We start from the raw sequence: 27,074 nt of genomic DNA on the forward strand, positions 1-27,074 counted from the left end.
ATGGTCCATTTAGAGAGGCTAAGTCCCGCCCCTTCCTCTGTTCCCTACGGGACGTTAGTTCGCAAAAAAAATATATGTAAACGGTGAGAGATAAATAATGTTTTGACCCGGTCTGAATTGTATAAATCAAGTGTAAGTAGGGTCATTTTCTCATAGACTTCCATGCAATCAGACTTCTTTTTACAACCAGAGGAGTCGCCCCCTGCTGGCCAGTAGAGAGAATGCTATATATAGTGTAAATTTAAAAAAAAAACAAGCAGATGTTACTGTTGAATAAACTTTTATTACAGCACACAAAATAAAAACAACAAATTTAGGAAAATTACATCTCAGTCGGGGGGCGGGGGAGGGGGGTCTCACTGAGAACAATGACAGAAGGTAAAGCAAGGATTCCTTTGGATATCAAAATGTACCCTCTCTCCACTTTTGTGGAATGACAGATTTATTTGAAATAATCATTCTTATACAAGCGTTGATCTGTAAAACCATGAGTTGTGCCATTTTACCAGGAAACCAAATCAATAAGAGCAGAGATTGATTCATTTCTACGTTTGTGTTCACATTCACACATCGCTTCTTTTGTCGTCTCACATGAGATTATGTGACACTTTATATATTATATTCATGAAAATACATTAAATATTCACCTCCACTAGAGCCATTATCACCTTTATTTGGATTCCTGAAGTATATTGTACCATAACTTATACATCTACATGATGAAGGAAACTTCCCTTTTATATTAACGAGGAAATGTTAATTGATTCCTGTTAATTAATGTGTCTGGCTCGTGGCAACATGTTGATTCTGAATGGATCATTAAATTGTTCATTTGACAACATATATAATCTATTTTCCATGAAATGATCAAATTTTGGAATACAGCATCTGCTCATAGTGAGGACAGCATTTTATTATTTATTTCAGTACACCGGACGTGTCTATTACCTGAAACCTTAAAGCGTCATACTCATTTTCAAGCTTTGATTTGGGGATTTCTAACATCTCGAACATGTTTTAATGTTCAAAATATTATTTATTTTCTCTCATTAAGCAGCCATAACCAATGAAGACAGGATTTGTGGGTTTTATGTAATTATACCATATATATCCTCAATGTTCGGCCCAGCTATTATTTGGGACTAAGCTGAATTTGGGATTTATTTTCTGGATCTATGAGCAGTATTGAGATACTTGATATTGAAATGTGAGAACATCATTGTTTTCTCAACCATGCTAATGAGTGGAGAGAAGGTACCAACCAAAAACCACTGAGCTCCTCACAGCGTATCGACTGTGTTCACCAAGTAAGCGACAGATTCAAACTCTTATTAATTACATATTTACTCTCGTTTTGATGGAGGTGCGGATCACAGTGTCGCCCTCCAGTTCGGTTTTGCAGCAGACAAACCGCTGCAACATATTCTTTACAAAATATGCAGTATATACATTGGCATTTACAAGCAACTTCTTTTTTCTTCTTTAAAAGGCAAACAATTAAGAAAAAAAATCAATTTCAGTGCAAAAAAACCAACAAAAAAAACAAAACATAAGACAGAATAAAAAGAGTGTTTTTATAAAACGTTTGTCTTCGGGAGTCGTGTGCAGATTTTTTCAATAAACATCAACCTGTTAAGCCACCAATTCATTATTGCTGTGCTTTGTGAATATATGTGGGTTTTTTTAACGATTCTAAAGCTTCATTTCACCCTGAGGAACAAAAAGACTCAGAATGCAAGTTATCGAACTGTTAAATACATACGTAGATATACTATCACCAATAACATAACCTCCCACGTTGGCCTCGTTTGCATGAATCAAGTAGTTTGAGTGGGTTGTAAGAGTTAAATAGACAGGGTTTACAGAGAGAGGATGAGGGCATGCACTGATGATGTCATCGCTGACATGTCACCTGACCATCCTCACAGCTGTGATACCGGGAGGAAAAACACCATCTGTACACGTTAAGGTCATGAGATTTAAGATGCTGACCAGACCCAGGAGGGAAAAACGGACCAAATCATTAAAAGCCACTTTTCTGATGTCCAAACTGAAGTTTTTTGAGTTTCGACGCGTGACTACGATGCGGCCACTTCGCTCGCTGTGAGGCTCCGTCTCGGGTTGTTGGTTTGAAATGTTGCGAAGCCACCAAAACGTAAGAACATCGGTCTTAAAGACGTCATCATCCATTCATGTGAGCTCAGCGTCACGTTGCTTCTGCACACACACACAGCATACACACCAGTGGAGTGTTGGGACAATGAGATGAACCGGGCTGCAGCTCATTTACAATCCATTCATCTGGATTATTACTTCCATTAATTGATTACTAACCGGATCAAACATTTCCAGCGTTTTTGTCGATAAAACTAAACGTCTTCCTCATCTTCTTAATTTAATTTAAATAAATTAAATAAGTGGACATGAAAGGGAAATGGAATTTATATTAATGTGATGGAATATTGCTCGTTTAAGCCGAGAAGAAATAAAGGGGTGATTAATGGAAACAAATATTCCTAAAACACCATAAGTTACACGATCCTGAAACGTCTCTCTGACTCTAATTTTATAATTAATCTGCCGTCTCGGGCTCTGGATTAACTATTATCTTGTTATTCTTCAGATTTAAAAGGTTTCTTACGGGCCGAAAGCGAACGTTTCGTCTGATTTTTCTTGTTGACCTTTGACCTCACTGTCCCAGTACTTCCTCTGCTGACTCCCGCTGCATCATCACACGAATCAGAGTTTGTCTCATCGTAGCCAATAAAAATACAAACACTTCACTGCTCCTTCCAGTAAACCGATGTGTGTGTGTGTGTGTGTGTATTTAGTGTGTGTGTTCCCTGCATGCCTTGTACAGTGTGTGTGTGTATGTAATCCCTTTTTGCGCGTGTGTGTAACTGTCCGTCCTCTGAGTGTCTTGGCAGTTCAGTGTGTGCATGTGACCGCATGCATGTTTCATTCTTTACATGTTTCTGTGTGTGTGTGTGTGTGTGTGTGTGTGTTTAGGAGGACATGCCGTTCACCAGGCTCCTCAGCTGTTTCACCACAGTCTCTATGAGTTTCTGTTTGTCTCTGTCGTTCTTCCTGAACTGAGAGAAGATGTTGTTCTTCTTACTGGTGTCCTTCATCCTGGACAGACGGAGAGACAGACAACATGCAGTCAGACATTTAGCTCAAAACCCGGCACTCTTTTCTTCCTGACAAACAAATACGATGCATGCATACATCAGCTCGTACCACCTGGAGACAGCTGATTAAGTTAACGCTAGCCAGCTGATCTGAGAGTTGAAGAGTTTAGCATCACGTGTTATTTTTGGCAGGATAATCATGACATTTTTATATATCATCTCATGTGTTTTTTGAGCTGGATTGTAAGTGTCTGTTGTTTTTCAGGTTAGAGAGGAGAGCAGCTCCACGCTGGAGAGGAGGAGCATCATGAGAGCATGCATGGAGAAGCTGCACCTACCCCCTGTAGACTCTGAGCAGCAGCAGGTAGCAGCAGAAACACAGCAGAGAAGAAGAGGATTTAGAGGAAAAACTAAAAACCAAAGTAAGATGAAGTCTCACTCCTCTGGGAACAAACGAAAGCTTGCAACCTGGAACCAAACCTTAAGACAAAGTGAACAAATGAAGACTCACTTTTCCAGCAGAGCCAGGGCGGTGGCTGGGTTCACTCTCAGGTATTTGGAGGTTGGCTGGCCATAGTCCGCCAGGTAAGTTGACCAGTCCCACACCATGAACAGATCCAGGAGCTGCAAAACACACAGAGACCAACAGCAAATTTTAAAAGTTTCTTTCCACCACATTATATATTCCAGAAAAATAAATATCAGAATGTCAGTTTTAAGACCGGTGCATTCTGGGTCACGGCGTCACTCAGACAGAACGGTGACAGAAGAAGGAGGAGGAGGTTCTGCTGCTTAACATGATGAGTGTTAAGTGTGAACAGGAACATTTAAAATGACCCCCCCACGACCCCTGGTTAACCTGATGGAGATGACCCCCCCACCCACACACACACCCACACACAGTGTATGCTAATGTCATAGGGTGAAACAGCTGGGTGTTTGGGTCATGTTGAAAGAGCAGTGAAAGAGCAGCTTAGTGATAATAGCATTATTCATCTGAGAGAGAGAGAGAGAGAGAGAGAGAGAGAGAGAGAGAGAGAGAGAGAGAGAGAGAGAGAGGCTTAGCCACAAAGCCATTATTCTCACCTGAAGTGATGAGCAGCTCACACACACACACACACACACACACACACACACACACACACACGCACACACACACACACACACAGAATACCTAAAGAATGATGTGTCTTATCTGTGTGGGTTTTAAGCATATTTAGGTGATAATGATGACATCACATTTTCATATCGTCCCATGAGAGAGAAGTTTAATGGCCTTCAGCATTCGCCTCATTTTTCAGACAATCCCCCATGTTTGGATGTCTTAAACAGTCTGATAATGATGATACTAATATCAGGACATCGTGTTTTCCTTCTAGACTCTTCTATGTTTTGATTGCAGTAAATCACCGACAATACCAAGATAAACCGGGTTATCCTCACAGTTATCCTTTTGAATTTAAGATTTCTCAACATCCAACCTCACCCAGGAGCTTCTCATTCACGGCCCCACACACACACAGACACACACACACACTCACACACACACACACACACACACAACAGATGACCCCGAATCCAGAGAAGACAACAATCAGTGTAATCTAGTCGGATTCTGCTGGGCGAGCTGAGTCATGTCATCATAAGAGTGAAATAGTAAACACTTCTGGGAAATATTCAGCTTTTGGCATGAGAGGAGATAGTGTGTGTGTGTGTGTGTGTGTGTGTGAGAGTGTGTGTGTGTGTGTGTGTGTGTGTGTGTGTGTGTGTGTTGGGGGCACTCAACTGTCTCTGTGGAAAGGTTGACAACTCCTGGAAAAGATCTACTAGGAGTCATTATGTTGAATGTTTGCTCCAAATTCCGATGGTTCCATTCTCAATAACTATCTGCAATGAATTGTGGGTAGTAATCAGAAGAATGAGTGTTTATTTTTTTAGGGTGGCATCATTTTTTCCATACATCGGTGGATCTTCACAGGTCACTCTAGAAGGAAGCTTTTAGTTCCTTGGAAAGTAGTCCCTTGGATTAAAATGTTAACTAAGATTAACTTTGCGTGCAATCACGCCACCTCTAAAAAATTGCTTCTGCTCGGATGCTCGTCACCGTGGCAACAGCAACACTCCAAGCTCATTAGCAAGCTCTGTGTAAATTAGTCACTTACAACTTTCTTCAACGATACGACAACAAACGAAGCTACAATAATCAATAATCCTACACAGATATTTATCCACAGCAAGACACAAATAGTACAATATATTATTATTATATATTTTTTCTCCAAGCCCTTTTCTCATTCTGGTATGTTGACAACGCATCACCTGCCCTAAATGTTTGACTTTCAGTCACTCCAAATGGTTACCGGATAACAATCTAAAAAGCAGTTATAGCTGCGAAATCCGGAGCCATAAGATAAAGGGAAAGTAAAAGGGTGACCCCTGTGTAACCTCGGCCTGTGGATGCCTCCCGAGCCCTTCACCTAAGGCTAGGATTAACATGTCAACCAGGCAGCCTGAATAAAAGGGAACATGGACAGATCTTGTCTAATGAGCTGCATCGCAGGAAACTAAGCTCTGCTTTAAAAACAGGCCCAGGTAGGGCTGCAGCTCCCACGACAACACCGAGGTCAGCCCCTTTGTTTTCTGGGAACTTTTAACATTTACATTCTGCAGGTCAAAACGTCTTTTCATTCATTACATTTACATTTATTTTTCAGCTTTTTTCTAATATATTCCCCTGAAGTTTCCTTCAAAATAAAGGTGAAGTGACATTGATTGATTATATCATTTCCGGGATAATTTCTCTGAATGAATTGCTCCATTAAAACTTGCCTGTAAAAGAGAGACTAATTAACTCAGACTCAGTATTTGTCAACCAGAATCTAACTATAATCCCTGTAGAGAGCTTTTGCAACAGCATGTAATCTGGAATGAATTACAGAGAAGAAAACCTCTAACTTCCTTGCTTTGGCCCTGGACTCAGAAAACAAAAAAGCAGATCACGCCAGAAACCCTCAGCACACCTTATAAGGCTTTTTGTGCCCAAATCTAGACAAAAAAACCTATTTGTTGGATTTTGCTCGCAGCCAATCATGGCAAGTGTTCTTTGATTTACGTGTAATTGGCCCACTATCCCTGCAGCTATAACCTATACAGCTGGGTAATGCTTGCCAGCACATGGCTCTGAACACATGTTTTAGCCGGCGGCTAGCAGCTAACAGTGCAAACTATTTTAACCTGGAAAGGATGGCCTGAAAGTATGTATGGCTCCTGTAATATACCCAATATTTTCTTTTAGACTAAGCAACTAGTCTAGGTTTAAACTTTGGTTTAGAAGTTAATTAATTAATCATTAGGAGCATCCCTATATGTTGCTGTAGAAACGTTTTCCAACAAACCTCTCCACTATATGGCTGTGACCTGGACTGAGCTGAGCCTCCACCTCAGGCTCAGATTAACAGATCAGCACGGACACGAGTTAATGAGACCCAACAACACTTTACATACCACCGGTGGTCACAACAAAAAAAAGGGAGGCAGGGCCTTTGTTGCTTGTGTGTTTTGGAAGAGGAATTTTCTTGAGCAGGTGAACTTTGGGACGGGTGAAAGTTGAAAAGGTTACACGAAGACATAAGTCTGGAGGAGAAGCAGCCGGTGAAACGTAATATTGTTGGATGTGATGTCAACGGAGAGTTGAGATGTGGGACAGCGAAGAAGTAAGACAGATTAAAGCTACAGAAATGAGTTTGTAATTTAGTGATGTCAGAGAGAAGAAGACAGACAGGGTCCTATAACCTGTAAGTATGAAATACTTTGAATACTCAGTTGAGCAATTGGGTGTCATTTATTCTATGAACAAAGTGAGAAAGTTTACCTGTCGTAGGTCGATGAAGGCCAACTGGAGTGTGTCTCCTTGAAAGCCAGGAACCGGCTCTGAACTGGCAAACACTGTGAAGAAAGAAAAAGGAAATACCACATCAATCAAATACATTTACAGAATGCAGTACAGCTACTGTCAAAAACTTAGTACTAGTACTTAGACCCAAATGGAGGGTACAGAGGTCTTCTTCATCACCATTCAATTAAAAGTTGAATTAAGGAAGGATTAAAATACACCTCAATGAAAATGACTACTTCTCAGGCATTTCAAATGCAAAATCAAGTCCCACAAGGCTCTATACTGGGTCCTCTTCTATTCACTTGGGTGTCTGAATTGTGTTTGCATGTGTATTTTCGTGAACAGGATTTCTGCAAACACACTCAACACAGGCTTCCATTTGAATGATAACTTATTTGAACATTTATTTATACTTACATTCACACTGAATTACATCTAAGTTGAATTGCTGAATGGCCCCCATGCTGATCTGTTTGAGTTCTGTGTCCAGCAGCATCTGCATCAGCGATGTGGACAGATGCTTGCAGGCTGACATGCAAGCCGTCTGGGCCACTTTACCCTGCAGAGAGAGGGAGGAGGAGGAGGAGGAGGAGGAGGAGGAAGGTGACAGAGGGTGAGAGGTTGCAAAAGGGCAGGGGAAGGTGGAAAGGCATAGAGGAGATTAGGATGGGGATGAGAAGGACATATTTGGGTGAAGTCCACTTGACTTTCAGGGGACAGATATCCTGAGACTGTGGCGGACAAAGTGAACAGCTGATCGCCAACAAGACGAGTCCGTTTTGAACCAAAACCAAAACGGCAGTCGCTGCTGCAAACATGCCGAGAGCTCTTTCTGCCTCAGCGAGTGCAGCACAAGGCCGAAGACGCTGACTCCAGACATGGTCTACCTTAACTGCCACCATGTTTCCTAACGTGTACATCCGTGCAGACAGAACGGTGCATGAAGCCTCAAAAGCAGGGATTTGTATCGATATCATGATGTCAATACAAATTGCAATGACAACAGCCAATGACGATGACTCATGGACAGAAGCGAGACACAATGCACGTAAAAGAGAGATCGATAAGCACTAAGACAGCATGTGGGTGTTGTTTTTTAATTTCTTATCATTTTAATCTAGCCGTTCTTAGATTTTATCATTCAACTTAGTATTTTGTTTTCTCTCTGCTGGCCAAACTATGTAATAATCCAAGTTCAGAGTCATTCTAGCAGCATTTACTATGTCAGATTCTTCAGAAAAACTCATGTTTTATATCAGCGTATATCAACAAAAATTGTTGATGAATGCCAGCATGACTTTCTCAGCGATTATAGATGTGTGGGTGTTTGGTGATAGCGGGCTGATACATCGAATAAGATGAAGAAAAAGAAAGATGATTGTAATTAAGTCTTGTTTCAGGTATTAAATCCCAAGAATATGTGTTTGGACTTGCCCACCCCTGGTCAAGCTTGATAAAGGTGTTGTTATGTCAGGAACTCTGACTGTCCCGTTGAGATCAGCTGAAAAATGCCTCACATTATAACATACATACAATCTGTCACTGTGCTATTAATGTCCCAACCTGTGTTCTTTGTAAACACATCACACATAAAACAAAAACACACAGAAAAGCCCAACACATGCAGGTGAGGCACAACATACGCTCAATTAATAATTATACATACGTCCCACAGCATCATGTTTACAACCCCACAGCAAATAAGAACTGTTAACATTTCCACAGCTTGAGGGATCGACTTTGCTCTTTTTGCAAGCAGGTATGTTTTTATCTCATTATCCACATTGAAACAAGTGGAACTGCAATAATAACAACCTCCCCTCAAGTGTGTGAAACGCAAACAGTAACTTGGAATGGATGTGTAAATTACAGTTAGTGTTTGTGGCTCAGCTCAACACAATCCTTTCACACAGACACTCATGCAAAGAGCTCTCAAACCCAGGGACGATGTGGTGACCCCCCCCCCCATGTCAAGGATAATGCACAGCCAGCAGTCTGATGGAAACATGGCGACGCGTAAAGTCAAATCACTGATGGCCTCTTCCAGGATTGGTGAATCCAGGAGAGCCACAAGGGCTTCATGGGAGAGATGTGTAACTTCCAAAAAAACAAAACAAGTGAATCAATGGCTTTCCTTTTGTTGGAGCTCCACAACATCCCTGAAAACATCCTTCATGCTGACAATTGACCGGCAGCTGGACAGCAGTGATACATGGTGTGTCTGTCCATTCACTCCAAGCTGGTATCACATCTCAGCCTATTGACTGCAAATTTGTTCCATCACAAAAGTTAATTTGTGACCATTCACACACAGATGTGCACAAAAAAAAACAGAAAGACTTTTACTCCATGCAAGCCCTCTGAAGGAAGAGCCCGTCTACCGCCACACGGCTACGTTTGAAAGCTCTGTCGTGGCCTTGATTTCACACGAGATCACCGTGTTTTTGAACCCAAAAACCTTTTTCTGCGTTTTCTGAAAATGGTCTCCCAGAATGCCAGCTTGGTGTTTCATTATCAAAAGCAAGCTGCAATAAGATATGAGATTTCTTGTCATGGTGAACATGGTGGTCAGAGGACTCGACGATACAATATTATCACAATATGATCTTATTGTGATTTTAAACATTCTGAAATATGCAGAGTATTGCCATAACATAATGTGATTTCTTTTTAAATGGCAAATCTGTTGAGTGTGTGTGTTCAAAAGTTTTCACTCGGTTTGCAGACAAAATGTCAGTCAAGCAGACAAACTGACCAACAAACCATCAATCCGCATTGCATCATGCACCTGATGAACTGAGCTGTTTATTATAGTCTACATACTCAAATCCCACGACTTTACTATGATCAACCCCCCCAAAAAAACACAGGACCACCTAGTGGAATAAAGAATTGTTACCAAAGGTTACATTTGTATTATATTAAAAGTTGAATAAAATAAAAGATTGTAAAATATCAATACTTGGTGTCTGTGTATCCATATTATATACAATATTTCCACGCAACAATACTATGCTGAATGGATTTTTACACCACAACCCTACTGACGTTCTTGTGATTCTCTTTAGAAACAACGTGAGGTCTGAAATCCTCCTCGAAGCATTGCTTCAACAGTTCTGTTCCACTTGAAATGGGACCAGATCACTCAGAATCCCTAATGTTGGATTCTTTGCCCTGAACCAGTACATTTTCAAAACTCATAAAAACTCAACTAGAGATGAAACGATATAGGATTTTTATCGTGGCTCGCAACAAGAAAACACTAGCATTAAGTTAGTGGTGAATTTCCATGATCGGGATAACGGTTAATATCGTCATGAGTGACTTGAACAAGCACAATCAACTTCATTGTGAGTGTTTTTGAGTGAGAGCAGCGGGGAAATCCTGTATCGTCCAATCCCTGGTTACAACAGGTGCCAGAAGAACCAACAAGCCTGGAGTCGTGGAGCCTCCACAGTCAAAAATAAGCATGCTTTCATCTCCGCTCTGCCCGTAGAATGGCAGCATAGTGTTGTAACAGCCAGGCAGGAATACTCACCGACATCGACGCATGGTCATTGTTGTTATTCTGAGTAGAGACACCCCCAAAGCAACCAAAAATGGCAGAGGAGGAGGGGAAGAGGGAAAGGACAGGAAAAGAAATGTGGCAACAATAAATGGACAGGAGGAGGTAGATTCACTAGAGATATATTTTTGCATGCGTGTAAAGTCAAATTAATCAAGGAATAAAAAACTGCTAGTGAAACAAATTAGGTACAGTGCTGATCATTACAAGGGGTGTGGATGGGCAGACAGGAGACATTGTTGGAAGAAAAAAACAGAACGAAAAAAAGCTAGAAACTCATTCAAGACATGATAAGAGATGAAGGAGAGAAAAGCAGGCAAGTGGAGCACTGAGAGTGGAGCTGGAAATACTATCGACTGACCGAGTCCTTCGCACTTTCATATCACTAAAAGTGTCCTGTTGAAGATAATGTCAGTATGTGCAACAGCAGTCTACGAGTCAGTGTTACCATGCATACGGACAGATCACCACGGCAACACTCAGTTCAACAATTCACAACGCAAGACAATTCACTTTTAGTCAGTACACACGTTTTAATAGAGAGGCTAAGTCCCGCCCCTTTCTGTGTCCCGTATGGGACCGTATTTTGGTATTTTATGAACTACGCTATTTAGAAGATAATTTTACGCTCAAGGACGTCTCACTTTGTCGTCGTATAATTTAGCTCGGCTTGCTAGCTACTGTAGCTAGGTCCCATGGTGGTCCACTGGAAGGGGGCGTGGCTTAGCCTCTCCACAGGGATGTGATGAACATGTAGGCAAATATCGAATCCCGACGACGTAGACAATGTGGCACACACCGAGAGAAAGGTGGCAGGTTGAATGGGTCACATGTTAGTGGTTTTGGTGGATCGGACTCACCGGGAGGTGTGTGAAGACCTGGAAGGTGGAGCGCAGGAAGTTGATCAGGTCCATGAGGTATCCAGAGGCACGGCCGTCCGACTCAGCCATACCCCATTCGTAGTCCGCCAGCTGGATGAACTCATCGATCTTCTGGTTGAGTTTGGTATAAATCTCCCCCTCTGCAGCGTGGCGAGCATCCTGGAAAACATATTTTTAGAAACACCTTATAGCACTAAATACAGTTCCACTAGCTGTTACGCTAGTGTTAGCATCTTCAATGTGGACAGCAGAGTCAGCTTGACTTTACAGTTAGTGATTTGATGAAAGCCTCCACTTTTCACTTCTTCAAAACTAGCTGAAATTTGATCTAGAACTATTGTCAGAGCAGCAAGTCCATTAAAAATCACTCCACAAATTTAGCATTGCATATAGCGACCTGTCAACAGGAAGGTAGCCACGGTAGCTAACCATGCTTTATAGTCTAATTGTCCATTTGAAACCTATTTGAATCTATTTTCTCATAAATGTCCAGTTCAGTCTAGAATTCTTCCAGAAACCAGATGACTTGCCCCCTGCTGGCCAGTAGATGTAATGCAACAAACTGTACACACGTACCTTGAACGTGGACAAGCCATAGAGTCGTGTGGTGTGGACCGTTTCGGGGGAGACGTTGGTGATGTTTGTTATGAACTCCTCCAGATACTTGCAGGCCTGCTCCAGGTGGGTGGTGTTAATGATGATCTGCACCAGCTACAGAAGAAAAGGACATACTTGAGATGACAAAAATAATCTTAGTTTAGATGGAGGTTGGTCAGAGCGGTGTTTTTCCCACCTCAGTCAGTCCTATGTGAGGCTTCTTGATGAGGTTTTGCAGACAGCTGCTGAGCGTTCTGGTCAGCAGCAGGTTGGTTGATTTTCGCAGCATGTCGTCGATCTCCGTTGAACTGGATGCACAGAGTTCACGTCACGCAAGTCCAGGTATTGTACGGTTGCACAATAAAGAAGTAAAGCAGTCATGCTGAACAGAAGAGCCCGTGCTGAAAGTGGACAGATGGTAACGGTTTCTTGAGGACTAACCTCCGGTGTAGTGACTCAGAGAACTTCAGGCTGGCGTAAATTAACTCTTTGACCTGCGTGTAGATCTGAGGGACGGACTGGGACATTGGCAGCTTCTTTGGGAAGTCCTGCTGCTCACACAAACACACACATAACAGCATTAAAGGACTCATTATATCACTCTCAAGATGGTGTGGCTGGAGGCAGCATTTGTTAAATGTATATTTGGTCATAATCATCATGTTTCTAATAATTGCACAACATTTGCTGAACTTTCTCGTTCTCTATTGTTTGTGTCTCATAGCTGGTGTCTATACACACTAAAGTAGAGTATATGTTTGATAGGCTCTGGTACTTGAACTTGTTACCTTTTCGATCTCAGCATCGTGGAAGGGAAAGCGGCTGACTACCAGTTTATACTCCTCCTCTGTCTCCACCGGGATGGGACTGTAGTTGTCCAACTCAAAGATCTCCCTGTGGAAAATAACACTATTTAGTTGTGTTTTTTATGAGAGCTTTGAGAATCTCTCCCTTTTCTGCAAAAATTTTCTAAAATCACAGTTTGTTCGGTTGTTTTCAGCTAAAACCCACCTGAAAACCAGCGCCCACTTCTTCAGCAGGGTTTCGTTGTACTGGTCTCTGACCTCAAACAGCAGGTCAAACAGCCGGTTCACTGGGAAACCATAACCCTGTTACACACACACACACACACACACACACACACACACAGAATCAAGTGTGTTAGTGTCCGTCGTGCTGCTGTCTCCGGACTCCTAACGCATTCAGATGAAAGACAGCTCTGAAACAACCTGTAGTGTGTCGGCGAAGATGACGATGAGGTTCTTCAGCTCCAGGACCAGGTCTGGGTCATCACAGTAAGACTGGGGACAACAAACAAACATAATCAGGAAAACGACAATCCAGAGTTACATGTGGGGGAAATAAATCCATGACAACAGCGGCAACATTAACATGGTAATCATCTATGAAGACATGTAAATGAGATATGTAAAACTGTGTTTTAAAGCTAGTGTTGGTGATCTTCTTCAAAACGTATATATGAGTAATTAAACACTCCTTCACTGTTCCTTATTATGCAGGGAAAAGTGGATTAGTGAGCAAAGTTGGAGGGGGAAAAAGCACACAAAGTGCTACTATAGAAAGTTTGACAGGCGTAGCAACAGTAGCTAAAAGGGGGAGGGTCTTAGCCGAGGGTCAATCAACACCAACAAAGTCTCTCCATTTTTTTCTGGGGGTGATTTATGACCCTGAAAGCAGCTCAGTTGAGCCCCTTAACGCCGACACAAGGATCCTGCCAAACACAGGAGTGTGTAAATCAACAGAGTAAATGAACACAGCCTGAGATTTGACGTAAAGCAGCGGCCGCCTGCCTCTCTGTTTACTCAGAGAGACAACACACACACACACACACACACACACACACACACACACACACACACACACACACACACACACACACACACACACACACACACACACACACACACACACACACACACACACACACACACACACACACACACACACACACACACAGCGACAACCAGCTGGAGACCGAACGACAGCAGCAAATCACTGCAGCGACAGTTTTATGAGTGTGTTTGTCCAACGTTCTGATCCATGCGATATGTGAAATATGACGGGATATTTTAATCATTCTTATGACTTGTTGCATTAATGATATGGAAACAGTTGAGGGATACTGTGAGAACCGACTGTATGAAGATCCTCTATTATTTCCTATTAAATTGGGGACCTCTTCCGTGGACACTTTCCCCCGGCGGGCCTGACCATGCAGCGGTTGTAAGGGCAGGACCCCGGGCAGCGTGGAGCTGCCTGTGTCGTGGCCCAGCAGAGGGGCTGGAGGCCAGGGGGGAGACCGGGGCCTTTGTTAGTCTTCTCACCCCACGCTGTGCTGCCCATTCTCTGGCCTGTTAGCATAATCCTCCGGGTCATTTACAACTGACTGGAGCCCAGCGGTCAGGAATATGCCTTCTTAATCTGCTGTTATTGTTGCAATCTGTCTCTCATTAAGGCCCCAATGACCTCGTCTTTGGCAGCATGCGTATGTGTGTTTTGACCTTTTCTCTTGAGAGTGACATCATTAGTGTGTTTGTGGGTGCACTGACCTCCACGGCGTTGTGTGTGTGTGTGTGTGTGTGTGTGTGTGTGTGGGTGTGTGTGTGTGTGTGTGTGTGTGTGTGTGCGTATCAACCAGTGAATGAAGGTTCATCCAGGATAAATAGATCCACAGCAGGCTCTATTATCTCTATTAACTCTAAACAGTCCCCTTCTCATTCAGAGTCCACTCCCTGCTGTCCCGTGTGTGTGTGTGTTCATGCATGTGTGTGTGCATGTGTGTGTGTGTGAGGGCCTACAGAATGAGTGCGGAGCACAGCGATGATCTTGGACAGGGCCATGTTCCACAGCTCATCAGTGAAAGCTCTGGTCACCAGCCCCCGCGTGGCGTGGAGGATATGGTCCTCCACAACAAAGAACCTGACATACACAGAAAAAAACACAACTTATGAACACTGTACAACTCTGTTTAATAGATGTGTTGATTACTAATTGATTAGTCGCCGAAATAACATGAGTGTTAGAAGACCTTCTTTGATCGAGGATAGCTCTAATTAATAAAAAGTTCAAAGGAGAAATGATCTGATCTTTTTCAACCCTTTCAACTGACTGAAACAAACTTGATAAGACACATTAATGAATTAACATTTTAATAATCAGTGAAATGAGAGGAAGTTCTTACCCTACAATCTGATTGAAGTATCGTCTGTAGCCTTCCACTGTCTCATGCTGGACAAACACACACAAACAGAGCATGTGGTTACAGAACAGCTACACTTTAACTTTTAACAATCCCCATATAAACGTTTTCAGCTGACTCACTCATACTTATGACTCTATGTTGCTGCCTTTATGCAGCTTTATTATCTTATCTTTAAAATCCATTCTGGCAGAAAACCTGCCAAGCTGCTGTTGGTTAATCTTATAGAAATCAATGAAATGTATGAGGATAGAAGCATCCATTGCTGGTTGACATCGTAGTTTTTTATACGACCACTAGGAGGCAACAAAGGGAGAACTTTTCAAATTCTGCACATTCTGACTTTAATTAAAAACTTCAGTTTAGTCCTTTTTTTCCTTTTGTGAATTCAAAATATGAACAATTGTATCGACTTTGCTTCGTCTCTGGGTCAAAGCTGCTTCATCTAAAACATTTTGCCCAACAGAGATATAATAGAGTTGATGTCAGGAATGTTAATTCCACGTTGAATGAGATTCTTTGAATTTCATATATATGCATGAGATGTAATGTGTTTCCTGATACTGCTCCTCCATTGGATTCTGTCTGTTTGAGTGTTGCTCACCATGTTAGACTGTGGCTGCAGGACGAGCCGGGCCTGTTTTTTCCTCTGCTTCCTGTAGTAGTTCTCAAACGTTTCTCGGTCGCCCTGCAGACAGAAATACAACACACATTTGCTGTGAAAAGCCAAATGTTTTTTATATTCATAATTTACCCAAAATAAATTATACGGTGTAGAATTTAGGGAACTATAAGTGTCACACACTCCCCTAAACCAGTTTGTTTGAGTCCTCTAACATGTCAATAAACATCTTCAACAGGAGGTCATTTATTAATCATGTTAAATTCAGGAATTACGAACATCGTTGCTATGAGACCGTTTGAGTATGAGCGTGTGTGTGTGTGTGTGTGTGTGTGTGTGTGTGCGTGTGTGAGATGGGGAGACACCTACCAGCACAGTGTAAATGTGTAAACACCTGTAGACAGGTGAGAAGTCCACCAGGTCCTGAGCTGTGAGAATCTATCAGACACAGAAGAGGAAACAATATTGTATCATTGTGTGAAATCCACCGATCTGGATGACGTTATGAACGTTTCCTCACCTCTTCGTCCGTTTCGTCCTCATCTCCTGCTTCGTCCTCGATCATCATGCCGTTGTGAGTGTGTGTTCGGCCGTTGAGGGAGTACACAGGCTTGGTGTAGTGGCCCATACTGGCCTGTTTGGCGACTGCGCTGTTAAAGGTCCGGTGCTGCTGAGCCTGGGAGGGAAATACTGCTGATAAACGCCTGTTACCACGTTTTAAGAGGAATTGTTAGAAACACGATATCTCCTACCTGTCGCATGGCGGTCTCTCCGACCTTGTCCGAGTGTTTTCTGATGCTCTCCAGGAAATCCTTGAGGTCGGACATGGAGATCTCCTTGATTTCCTCTCTTAGTCTGGGCAGGTTTTCAGCCATGATCTGACAGAACCTGTAGTGACTGACCCTGCAGGAGACACACTCGTATTAGTCATGTGGATGTAAAAATCTAATCTTTGGATGTAGGAAAATACACAGACATGTTTTGTCTCTGAATTTAAAGAGGTGATGGTATAATCCCACCTGGGAATGAAGACCTTCTCCAGCTGCTCCATGGTTTTCAACGCAGCATAGTATCTGCAGAGAAAAAGTCAGTATTAATCACAACTATGGTATAGAACTGACATGCTGCATCACCGGAGAGCTCTTTCAATGGAAAATATGAAGAGAAGGAACAATTAAAGCAACAAACACTCTTTCAATGTACATGATTAGACCAGAAAGACTATGAATCTATCCTGTGGTATTTGGTGCTGCCGTCAGGATTGGCCTCACTTCTCAGAAACGTGGAGGTCGCCGCCCGTCTCATACATTGGCACGCAATGAAGTGGGATATTTTATTGTCATTGCCTATTCGGCTACCTGTGTTATTATTGTGGTCTTTTCACAGTGTGCACACATCACACGGGTTCAGCCCTGGGTCAGTGTGCTGAGCTCCCATCATTAGGCTGATAGGCAGGCTGTGAAGGGATCTAATTGGTCGGTCAGCGAGTGTAAAATGTGTTGTATACATATGAACAGAAGACTGCCTCATGAACCGTACAGTGAAAAGGTTTTGTCATGAGTGGCGGGCGACGGGAAGGAGGACACACAGGTGGCGGGGCGTTGAACAGAAAGCGACCTGGCCTTCGGGCACATACAGTACCGAAAATCATGTTTGATGCATACACTCGCATTCATATTTATGGTAGATACATAGGCTATGTCATTAGTGCTTCAAGTACAGTCCACACACACACATGGCCAGCATGGTCTAATTGCCTTGGATTGGCTGTGGGCCGTGACAGGGCTGCAGTGAGGGGGCCTTGTTGTGAACAAGGGCACACTGAGGGTCAATTGTCCTGCCAGTGAATGGCCTCTTCCTTTGGTACACAGTAATGAACAAGAAAGGGTCATTATTTTCCTGTCCAAAGTGAACTCCCCTCCGCTCTTCGTCTGAATAGGCATGTAAATACGACCAAACATGAAGTTCATGGGGTAAAAATGAAGTTCGATCGAACCCGCTGGGCAGAAAAAGCAGGACGCACGTGGACAGGGACAACTTCTCACAATTAGGGCGACCTGCCGTCGTGAAATGTTCGATATGAATTTGATTTGTGTGGATGAGAACCTCATAGCTCAATGAAGCATTTCTCTACTACATGTCAGATTGTTTATCCTGTAAACATTCTGTGATATCTAATGCAAATGGTTATCTCCCTGCTGTTATCCATAAAAGATCAGGTATTTCTCATATTTCTCATTTGAACTTCACACCTCAAAAAGGCACAAAACAGCCCCGAATTAGACTTGTACTGTTGTCTTCAATATACAACAGTGTGGCGTTGTACTGACACACCCTGCAAAAACATACTTTCAGTTTGCTGTTTTGGAAGAAATGTATGTGTGAAGTTCCTCCTTCAGAATCCAGGAACTTCATATTCTTGTCAATATCCTTGTAAGTTGTTTTTAATATCACAGTTCTACACCAGTCCCACTGTGATGAAATGCTTTGTAAGCTAGACAGATACCTTTTGGACTCCAGTTGCTCCTTTAGTTTGCTGTACATCTCGAGGACTGCAGAGGAAGAGAAGGCAGGAAACGGGATCAAAACAAAAAAATTGCAGTGCTTGAAACAATACATCACATGACTTATAACTTATTTTGTTGGAAGATATATTTTCCCAGAGATAATTAAGAGAAAAGATATTGTTGTCATTTTCAGAACAAAGCCTGAGTACATCTGAAAGCAAAAGGCTACAGGGAAAGCTAAGGCCTTGAACTGTGATTGAGTGATTTTGCTGTACAAGATGAGAGAAGATATTGACGGTGAAATCCATCATAATGCACGTCGGGAGCATCTTTACATTGACTTTGTATGCGTTCGGCGTGAACACAACGTTACAGTAAGACCTGGTTATTAACGCGGTGGTACCTGGTATGCAGAGTTGGAGCTTCTCCACGGTGGTGGCCATGTTCCTCTGCTGGATCCGACAGCGGATCACCTCCTCTGTCTGAGCTGTCACCTGAGGGAAGGGACACACAATGGAAGGAAACAATGAGAGGGAGGCCACCACTGTTAACCACTGGGTTAAAGAACGGTCACGTCGAACACACAACTGTCTTTGCGGTTAACGAGCGGGCATATGACCGCACAATAAAAAGCACAGTGATTTTTTGTCTTCTGCACACTCATGCATACACACACATACGTGGACTTACCTCCCTCCCAGCCTCTTGTAGCCTTCGATTAGTGTCTGTCACTTGACCCTTTCAAAAAACAAACACAGACATCAGTTTAACCGATTAAACTAATGAAAAAGGTCTTTCTTCGACCCGTGGTTCCTGAAAATATTTATTGGTGAGATGTTTCTTCATTACACTGTAGTTTTTTGACCAATAATGTAAATGTAAATGTAAATACTGTCCTGCCACCACAACTACTCGCTAGAGCACCAAGTGTGGATTAATCCGCTGCTGCAAATAGTCCCCAACAAATGCACCACTGTGACCTGTTTGGTGTCACAGTTCACGGGCCACATACAGCTCAATACGATCTCAAGTGGGCGAGACCAGTAAAACCACTGCATGATAACCAATAAATAACAAAGACACCAAATGTTCCCCTCTTTTTGGTGTAAAGAAGTACAAGAAAACTCTCCCAATTCATGAACAATCCATTTGAAAACCAGATGATTTAATGAATAGAATGAAATGTCATCATTGTATTGAGATATGTTGCAGGTTTACATCATTAAATTAAAGGTCTTCCTGTTAGTGTGATAAAGGTGGAGGTGGTGAAAATATTCACCCATCACTCACTCCTGTTTACTTGACCCAATTTCTGGACATGAATTCAAGATGTCATCTTTCTCTCAATTCTATGCAATGTCTTTTAAATGTATGTATTTTCTGATGTGTGTGGCGATGAATTTGACATATTTATAAATATGATTTTCCTTATAAAGAATGGCTTTTGTGTTACTGTGTTTGTACTTTGTCTATGTACTTTACTTAATTGTTAACTGGATGCCGTGATAGTATTTTTTCTTTTTTGAGGAAATGCCATCATACAGCTTGTTGGCCTGTTGCATTGTGTATAAATATGTGTGTTTTTACCTGATGAGGATGGATTAATAAAAACAGGTGTTATCTTTTCCCTTAAAGACCCATATTTTGGTAATATTTCATGACCTTCTCATAGGGAGCACGTGGGTGTCATCATGTTTTTAAGATGTTTTTGAGAACGTATGAATGAGTTGGTCTCACACGTCTCTCCGTCCGTCCTCTCTCTGTCTGTCTGTCTGTCTGCTCCCCCTCTTCATGCCCTCTCTTTTCCCTCTCTACCTCCCTCGCTGCAGCTGCTCAGCCTTGTAATCAGCTCATTGTCCATGAAGGGGCAAGGACAAAGGCGGGCAAATTCAGATTAACCAGGCAGCGAGGACCTGAACCCATCGTCGGTGCACTGGGCCTTTCATGGGGTTTAATGGCTTGTGACAGGCTCTTTCTCACAGATTCAGTGACAAACTTCTCGATTCTGGATGGGGATTTTTGAACTCTCGGCTCTTGTCACACGGCTGAGAGCCATGACCCAATTGACCAGTCGGCTTTTTGATGACAATCCTTTCAACAGTGAGGCTTCCAAACGAGGGGGAACCGAGCACATAATCACTGCTTCTTTTTTCGTTCGGCTAAGGGTGCACCACCACAGCCAAATTAGAAGTGACGTTTCTAGAAACTGAACCAAGAATGCCATCCAAAACAACATCATGTTGGTCAGCTACCAGGGAGTAGAACCTATGACCTTTCTGTTGTGGGACGGTATCTGTTCTCATTAGCTGCCTTGTCCCAATCATTAACTGTATAGAAGAAGTGGACGTTGTCATGGTGACGTGGTTTGTGGACCGTTGCCATCATGGTTTCAGGCCGTCGCCACGTTGGAATGTTTGCAACCTGTGAACGTAGCAGTGACGTGGATGTACAGTAAAAGTCACAACTTCTTAAGACCCGAATCAAGCTCCTGGGTCTTGCTTGCCACCTGTTAATTAAAGAGAAGGAGCTTAGCCCCGGAGCTAGCCACAACCTTTGATTAGGCTCACTTAAGGTGGACTGACCCTTTTAACTTTATAACCGACTGAGCAGTAATCAGGTAAAATACACAACTGTATTTAAGATAACAAACAAATCGCTCATAAAAACATTTTTAGAGGGTAATAGAGTGACTCTTCCACAACAACTAGTCCTATCGTGATGTAGTGGAATATTTCAGAATAAGTTGTAGTTCTTGGTTCTCAGTTGGAGTTCTATATAGTTTCAGATTTGGCAGCCGATGTGGGCTGCAGACCAAACTTCCCTGCTGTTGCGGCTTATAGTCGACTTTAGTTTCTCACCATGAGTTTTTCTGCATCAGCGCGGACTTTAAGGAGCTCCGTGATGGCGTCCACAAAGCCTTGGTGGTGGAAATTGCACATCTTCTCAATCTCGCGATCATGGTTCCTTATCCTGGCATCCAGCTTTTCCATGAAGCGCTTGTGGGCGTTGGGCTGGTCATCGTAAATGGACCTGAGAGAGACAAACGAGGGGAGGAAACGGGGGAGTTAAAGGAAGAAGAAGACGGTAAGATGGCAAAATAGAGAAAACTGGTAATTTGCACCAAAGCAGCTAAAACTGATTCAGAATCAGCTGTGCTTCCTAAATGGACAGATTGATCTCCCTGGAGGTTAACTGAATTGGTGTTGTACTGTATAACAGTATAAACACACACACACACACACACACACACACACACACACACACACACACACACACACACACACACACACACACACACACACACACACACACACACACACACACACACACACACACACACACACACACTAGGGCTGTAGTCAACCAAAGAAAAATCTTGGTCAACTGAAATTCAGTTTCTGCTTTTAAGTGTATCATGCTTCTGATATAGTAAGGGTTAGGAAATGATCAATTCTATGAGCCCATAGCCTTCACTACCAGCAACCGTCTGTTATTTCAGCTGGAGTAACAGCTCCATCTAGTGACACTGTAGGGACAATGCTCCTTCCACAAATGAATGATACATAATAATAAACTAATAATAACATAATAATAAAATTGAAATGAACAAGGTTATTTTCTGTAGACATATATATATATATATATATATATATATATTAGAGTTGGGCGGTATCCAAATTTTGATACCGTCAAACCTCCTCTCTATTTTACCCCGGTATAAGGTATTACCGTGACTAATTAAAAATGATGACGTAAGGCTCAGACGACGTCACCAAACTCATTAGAGTTTAGCTTCTCTGCCCGAGCCCGACCCGAACCCGGCCCGACCAGAAATCTCCCACCACTACCCTCGGGCTGGGTCGGGCCGGGCCTTTAAACAAGCGTTTGTGTTCGTTCGTTCCTTCTTTTTTTTTTTTTCTATCATTGCATTCATGCCTAGCCTTCTCCCCTAATCTGAGGAGAAGGCTAGGCATAAACATGAAATATTATTGGTTATATGTTTAGCAGAGTAGGTCTACGTAAGAAATGTGTACAAAGTTACACAAAGTAAAAAAAGACGCTACACATAGTGCGCACGCATCATTCATAACGGTTCCGCTCTGTGCAGCTAAATCAAAGAATAAAGGAGTAACGCTAAAGTGCAACATGGAACTTGGAGACATAAAGGATAAATTAAAAACAGGACAATTAACGTTGAGCAAGTCATCAGGAAAGTCCGAGGTACGGGATCATTTCAAGTGACTAGTGGGAGAAGGCGATAACATACGTGTCGGCTTTGTCCAGTCATATCCTAATCGCGGCACTAACGTAGCCTATAAAATCATTTCTATATTTTTGTGACTGATTAGCGGTGCAGCCGCACCCCCACTTCCCACGGATATGCACATACAACAGCCTCATGCATGAAAAATAATTGTCGGGTTGAAATCGAGCTCGGGCTCTTAATTACAGTTAATGTGTCGGGTCGGTCCGGGTTCGGACAGCACGGGCTTGGGTAGGGTCGGGCCTGATTTTCTGGGCCCGAACTAAGCTCTACTTCTTCTTCTTTGAGACCAGGTCACTCGGTGCGCGACTCGCCATCTTTTCTCTCTCTCTCGCTCTCTCTCTCCTATAAGTGCATTGCATTTTTTTTATGACGGTATTGAAACTGATACCGTTGCTATTTTTAAGACCCGTGGTATACCGCATTACCTTATTACCGCCCAAGCATATATATATATATTAGGGGTGTAACGGTACACTGAAGTCAAGGTTCGGTACGGGTTTGGGGCAATGGAGGGGACAGAAAAAATAAATAAAAATGCAGAAGGCAATTCTTTTTTATTGTGCATGTCTTAGGTTGTACCACCTAGAGTCATACAGTCTCTCTCCTGAGCTTGTTGCAACAGCCTGAACTGGGAACTACGAAACGGAAGGGTGCCGTTTTTTTCTTTTTCACCCTGGGACCTGGTTTCAAAGAAGTGCGTCCCTGAAAACGCTGGATCCGTATGGACGGCTGGCCGACACAAAAAACATTTCCATGTGGATGGCCTCTTAGGCCCCGTTTACACGAGGACGCTTATAAATATTTTATCGGAAGTTCCTTTCAGTAGTTCCGTAATTAATTTGCGTGCCAGTTTTATTTATTTTCATACCGTGTATTCTCCATGTAAATCCATGCACCGAACCGTGACCCCCGTACTTTTTCAGTTCAATACGAATCCATGTATCGTTACACCCTACAGTATATAGTGGAGTCAATGCCTCATGGGTCAGGGCTGTTTTGGTCCCACAGGGTCATTAACTGTCAAAATGTTGATGAAAATCCACCTACTTGTTGGGCCCAACTGTAAACCACCTTTATGATCATGTCGACCTGCGGTCACAGGTGCTTGTAACGAGAGAGCCAGATACTACCCACAGGCTGGAAAAAAGATGGCTAGATAACATGGAAACACAAGTAAATGGAGCTTGAGCCAAATCAACGGATTTTCCTGAGATTATCTTTCCGCTTCATCAGTCTGACAGCCATCTATCAATTTGTACGTGGGTGCTTGATATTTTATCTGGAATTCAAACGTACAGTTGCAAGGAGCACCTGGGTTGCTTATTTGCATAAGCTTGACTTATACAGCATTACGCAAATGTGATTTCAACTAAAACCAGGATAACCTTAGGGTCATCTGAGCACCCTCCAAATTTGATGATCCCCACCAAAGCAGACCCGGCTGCAGAAATTTTTTTAGGGGGGGGCATTACATTTTTTCAAGGGGGCAAAGTTTTTCAACCTACATTTTATTTGCTTCAGGCAGAACAATGGCTTCGTGACCACTCCTACAGTGCGGAGAAGTAATTTTCCTCTTACTAAAAAGGGGCAGTTCATTCCAAAATCTAAAAAACAAACAAAATAGTGTAGTGCTGTGTCCATTTATGCAACTCGAGCATTTATTCAAGAAGACCGGCAACAAGGGTTGTGGCATGCAGATAGCACCATACAGCTTCACTTCTACTGGAAACAGAAGCCGATGTCAACCTGAACACTGAACTCATACTGGGAGCGCTAGCTACAGCAGCTAGGGAGCTACCTCTCCTAGCATGAATGTTTACGCCAGTGTCACGGTTGACTTCAGTGCTGACGTTTCCAGTAGAAGTGAATATCGCTGCTTCCTGCTCGCTCCCGTTCGCGTCCTCACTTCTTGTGGATCGGATATTCCTGGAATATAATTGTAAGTTATATGAATCAATATAACAAACTGCTTGAACCCCATGTTGTGACAAACAATACTCTTACAGCCAAAAAACTGGACATTGCCTCTGTGGAGCTATGCAATGGCCGACAGCTGAAGACGTTTTGTTAAACAAATCAGATTCTGCTTCGCCTAATCAAATGTTCCTCTTTACTTTCACATAAGTGGTAGAAGAATCGGATATCAGCTCAATTGCCAGAGGACAAGTGGAAGAGTAAGATAGTACATCTATTTTTAAGGGATCATATTTCTACATCACCAGAGCCTAAAGTGATGGCTATATTTTAGATTAATTATTAAATAATCTGTATCAAATTTAATTTAATCTATTCAAAAAAACATCTTTAGCGATTCAATCATCTGATACCAGCCTATGCCAGATATATTGGTATCGGCACATACGCGTATATTTGGGGTGTAACAGCATATTATTCCAACCATTAGGTAAACTCTGAACTTAGGGTGGCCATTAAGTCGATTCCTGTACAAATTAATGACATTTACAAATACATACATGTAGGCGACACATTATGTCTCCATTCCTGACTGTGGAGATATAAGAGTACCTGATCTTCCCTCAAACCTGTAAATCATAATCAATAATAGATAATCAACTTTAGATCAGTGTCTATAGACGTCTCGGTAAGATCATACACCTGTGCAAGCGAGAGGCATGATGTAATATTACCTTTAGGGCATATTTTCCCCTGGTTTCCCCAGGTATGCTGAAAGACAACCACGGCCTACAGGCATGTCTATGGGACAGGTGTGTGTGTGTGTGTGTGTGTGTGTGTGTGTGTGTGTGTGTGTGTGTGTGTGTGAGAGAGAGAGAGAGAGAGAGAGAGAGAGATAGAGAGAGGTGGAGCTATCATGCTGAGGCTGCAGTCGGTTTGTAAACACTAGCTTGTCAAACTAATGTCATTCATTGTGGCCTTGGCAGCCACAACCTAACATAACCTATACACCATGCTAACGTTAGCTTCCTTCACTTCCTATATCACCGCGACCAAGCTGTCTCTACCACACACGTCACAACGATGACTCCTCCCGAACACGCAACCGTTATATCGGAATATCAGTAGCGCTCATTTTTGTTTTTAATTAATGCTAAACCAATTAGCAACGTAGCACCGTTAGCCGACGTCAGCTGCATAATGACAACAAGATCCCACCACCAGCAGCAGCCACACCCACAAAACTGATGTTTACATTTTGACAGTTCATCCATAGACACAATCATCGGGGAGGAAACACCAACACACACACACACACACACACACGGTTTCACTAACTGCATCCAACTGACAGAACCAGCGGTGAACGTTTGGCCCGTTAGCTAACAAGCCAGCTAGCCTTTTCATTTCAACACCATATAGCTTGTTGGCTAAAATAGCTAGCTTGTTAGCCTTTGCCGGTGCAGCTAAGCTAAGCTAATGAACAAAAGGGTTCTGATAACGTTCGTAGATGCAACAACGCGCACAGACACTCGGCTTGGTGTTTACTTTATGGGATGCCTTGTATTCTTACCGGAGAGTTGGGCCAACACAAGCCGTGTCGGTGCTCTCAATTTCCTGTAAAATCCGCTCGTGCTCCGTTATACACTCCAGGCTTTCATTCTCCGCCATGATTGTTTGGTGTGTGCGCGTGCGTGCGTGTGCGTGTGTGCGCGTGCTGTGGCTGCTGTCACTGCAGCTACAGCGGTCAGTTTGGGTCTGGACTGTGAGGGACGTCATCTGTGTGATGGACTCAACGTCAGCAGCTTTTTTTAAATATATATATATATATGTCTTTTATATTTTTCCATAAGAATAAGAAAGTCAGAAAAGATTTTCCTTTAAAAAAACTGCTTTATCTTTGATTGATGTTAGTTATTCTAATACAATATTATAATTACAAGTTTTCACCTGTAAATCAACAAATATAACAAACAAATCAAGAAAAAAGCTTTATTTTTTATATTATTATAACAATCCATTTGCTGTAATGATACTAGGACAAAACAAATACAGGAGCATTCAGTGCTTTTAATAAAGCTTATTTATTCAGATGTTTAAAGTGTTTTAAGAGCACCTTTTTTACACATTTGGCAAATATAATATGTATGTTTGATGTGAATACCAATTAATCACTCAATCGTCTCGTCACTGGAAGTTACGAAGCCTAATTTGGTTGTACGCCTACAATACAGTATATAATCATAAAGTGAGGTTAATGAGTCAACCATCTTTAGTAGGCAGCAAACCTGAATATTGCACAAGTTTTACCTTAAGGTGGTTCCTAGAGGCAGGTCCACAGACTCTAGCTCCGCCAAGATATTCCCAAAAGCCTTCTCTTCTTCTTTGTTGTCCTCTTCACTTTGACTTGGAGGGTCGGGTAAAGCAGCGTGCACCCTGTCAGTGGCCATTTCTATCTTCAAATCCTAAGTATGC

General features: G+C 42.5%; 1 protein-coding gene across 3 annotated transcripts; it reads right to left on the reverse strand.

Moving 5' to 3' along the window:
• Window positions 1–269: 269 nt before the first annotated feature.
• exoc6 (exocyst complex component 6) lies at window positions 270–26,298 on the reverse strand. Of its 3 annotated transcripts, none has more exons than XM_084040475.1 (24): window positions 26,173–26,298; window positions 21,277–21,448; window positions 19,109–19,156; window positions 18,822–18,912; window positions 18,418–18,463; window positions 16,931–16,984; window positions 16,664–16,814; window positions 16,432–16,587; window positions 16,281–16,349; window positions 15,894–15,977; window positions 15,272–15,318; window positions 14,889–15,009; window positions 13,299–13,370; window positions 13,081–13,178; window positions 12,858–12,963; window positions 12,511–12,620; window positions 12,266–12,377; window positions 12,049–12,183; window positions 11,452–11,631; window positions 10,565–10,594; window positions 7,444–7,585; window positions 7,003–7,076; window positions 3,643–3,755; window positions 270–3,132 (listed from the first exon to the last, which is right to left on the reverse strand). In XM_084040475.1, the coding sequence occupies exons 1-24, from the start codon at window positions 26,268–26,270 to the stop codon at window positions 3,006–3,008; spliced, it is 2,436 nt and encodes an 811-aa protein (XP_083896601.1). In that variant the 5' UTR covers window positions 26,271–26,298; the 3' UTR covers window positions 270–3,005. The 3 variants fall into 3 exon arrangements, with proteins under 3 accessions (XP_083896601.1, XP_083896602.1, XP_083896603.1); XM_084040477.1 differs by lacking the exon at window positions 270–3,132 and adding an exon at window positions 3,451–3,481; XM_084040476.1 differs by lacking the exon at window positions 10,565–10,594.
• Between the last annotated feature and the right edge of the window lie 776 nt (window positions 26,299–27,074).

This window comes from Eutrigla gurnardus, assembly GCF_963514095.1.
Source record: "Eutrigla gurnardus genome assembly, chromosome: 22".
Lineage (NCBI taxonomy): Eukaryota > Metazoa > Chordata > Actinopteri > Perciformes > Triglidae > Eutrigla > Eutrigla gurnardus.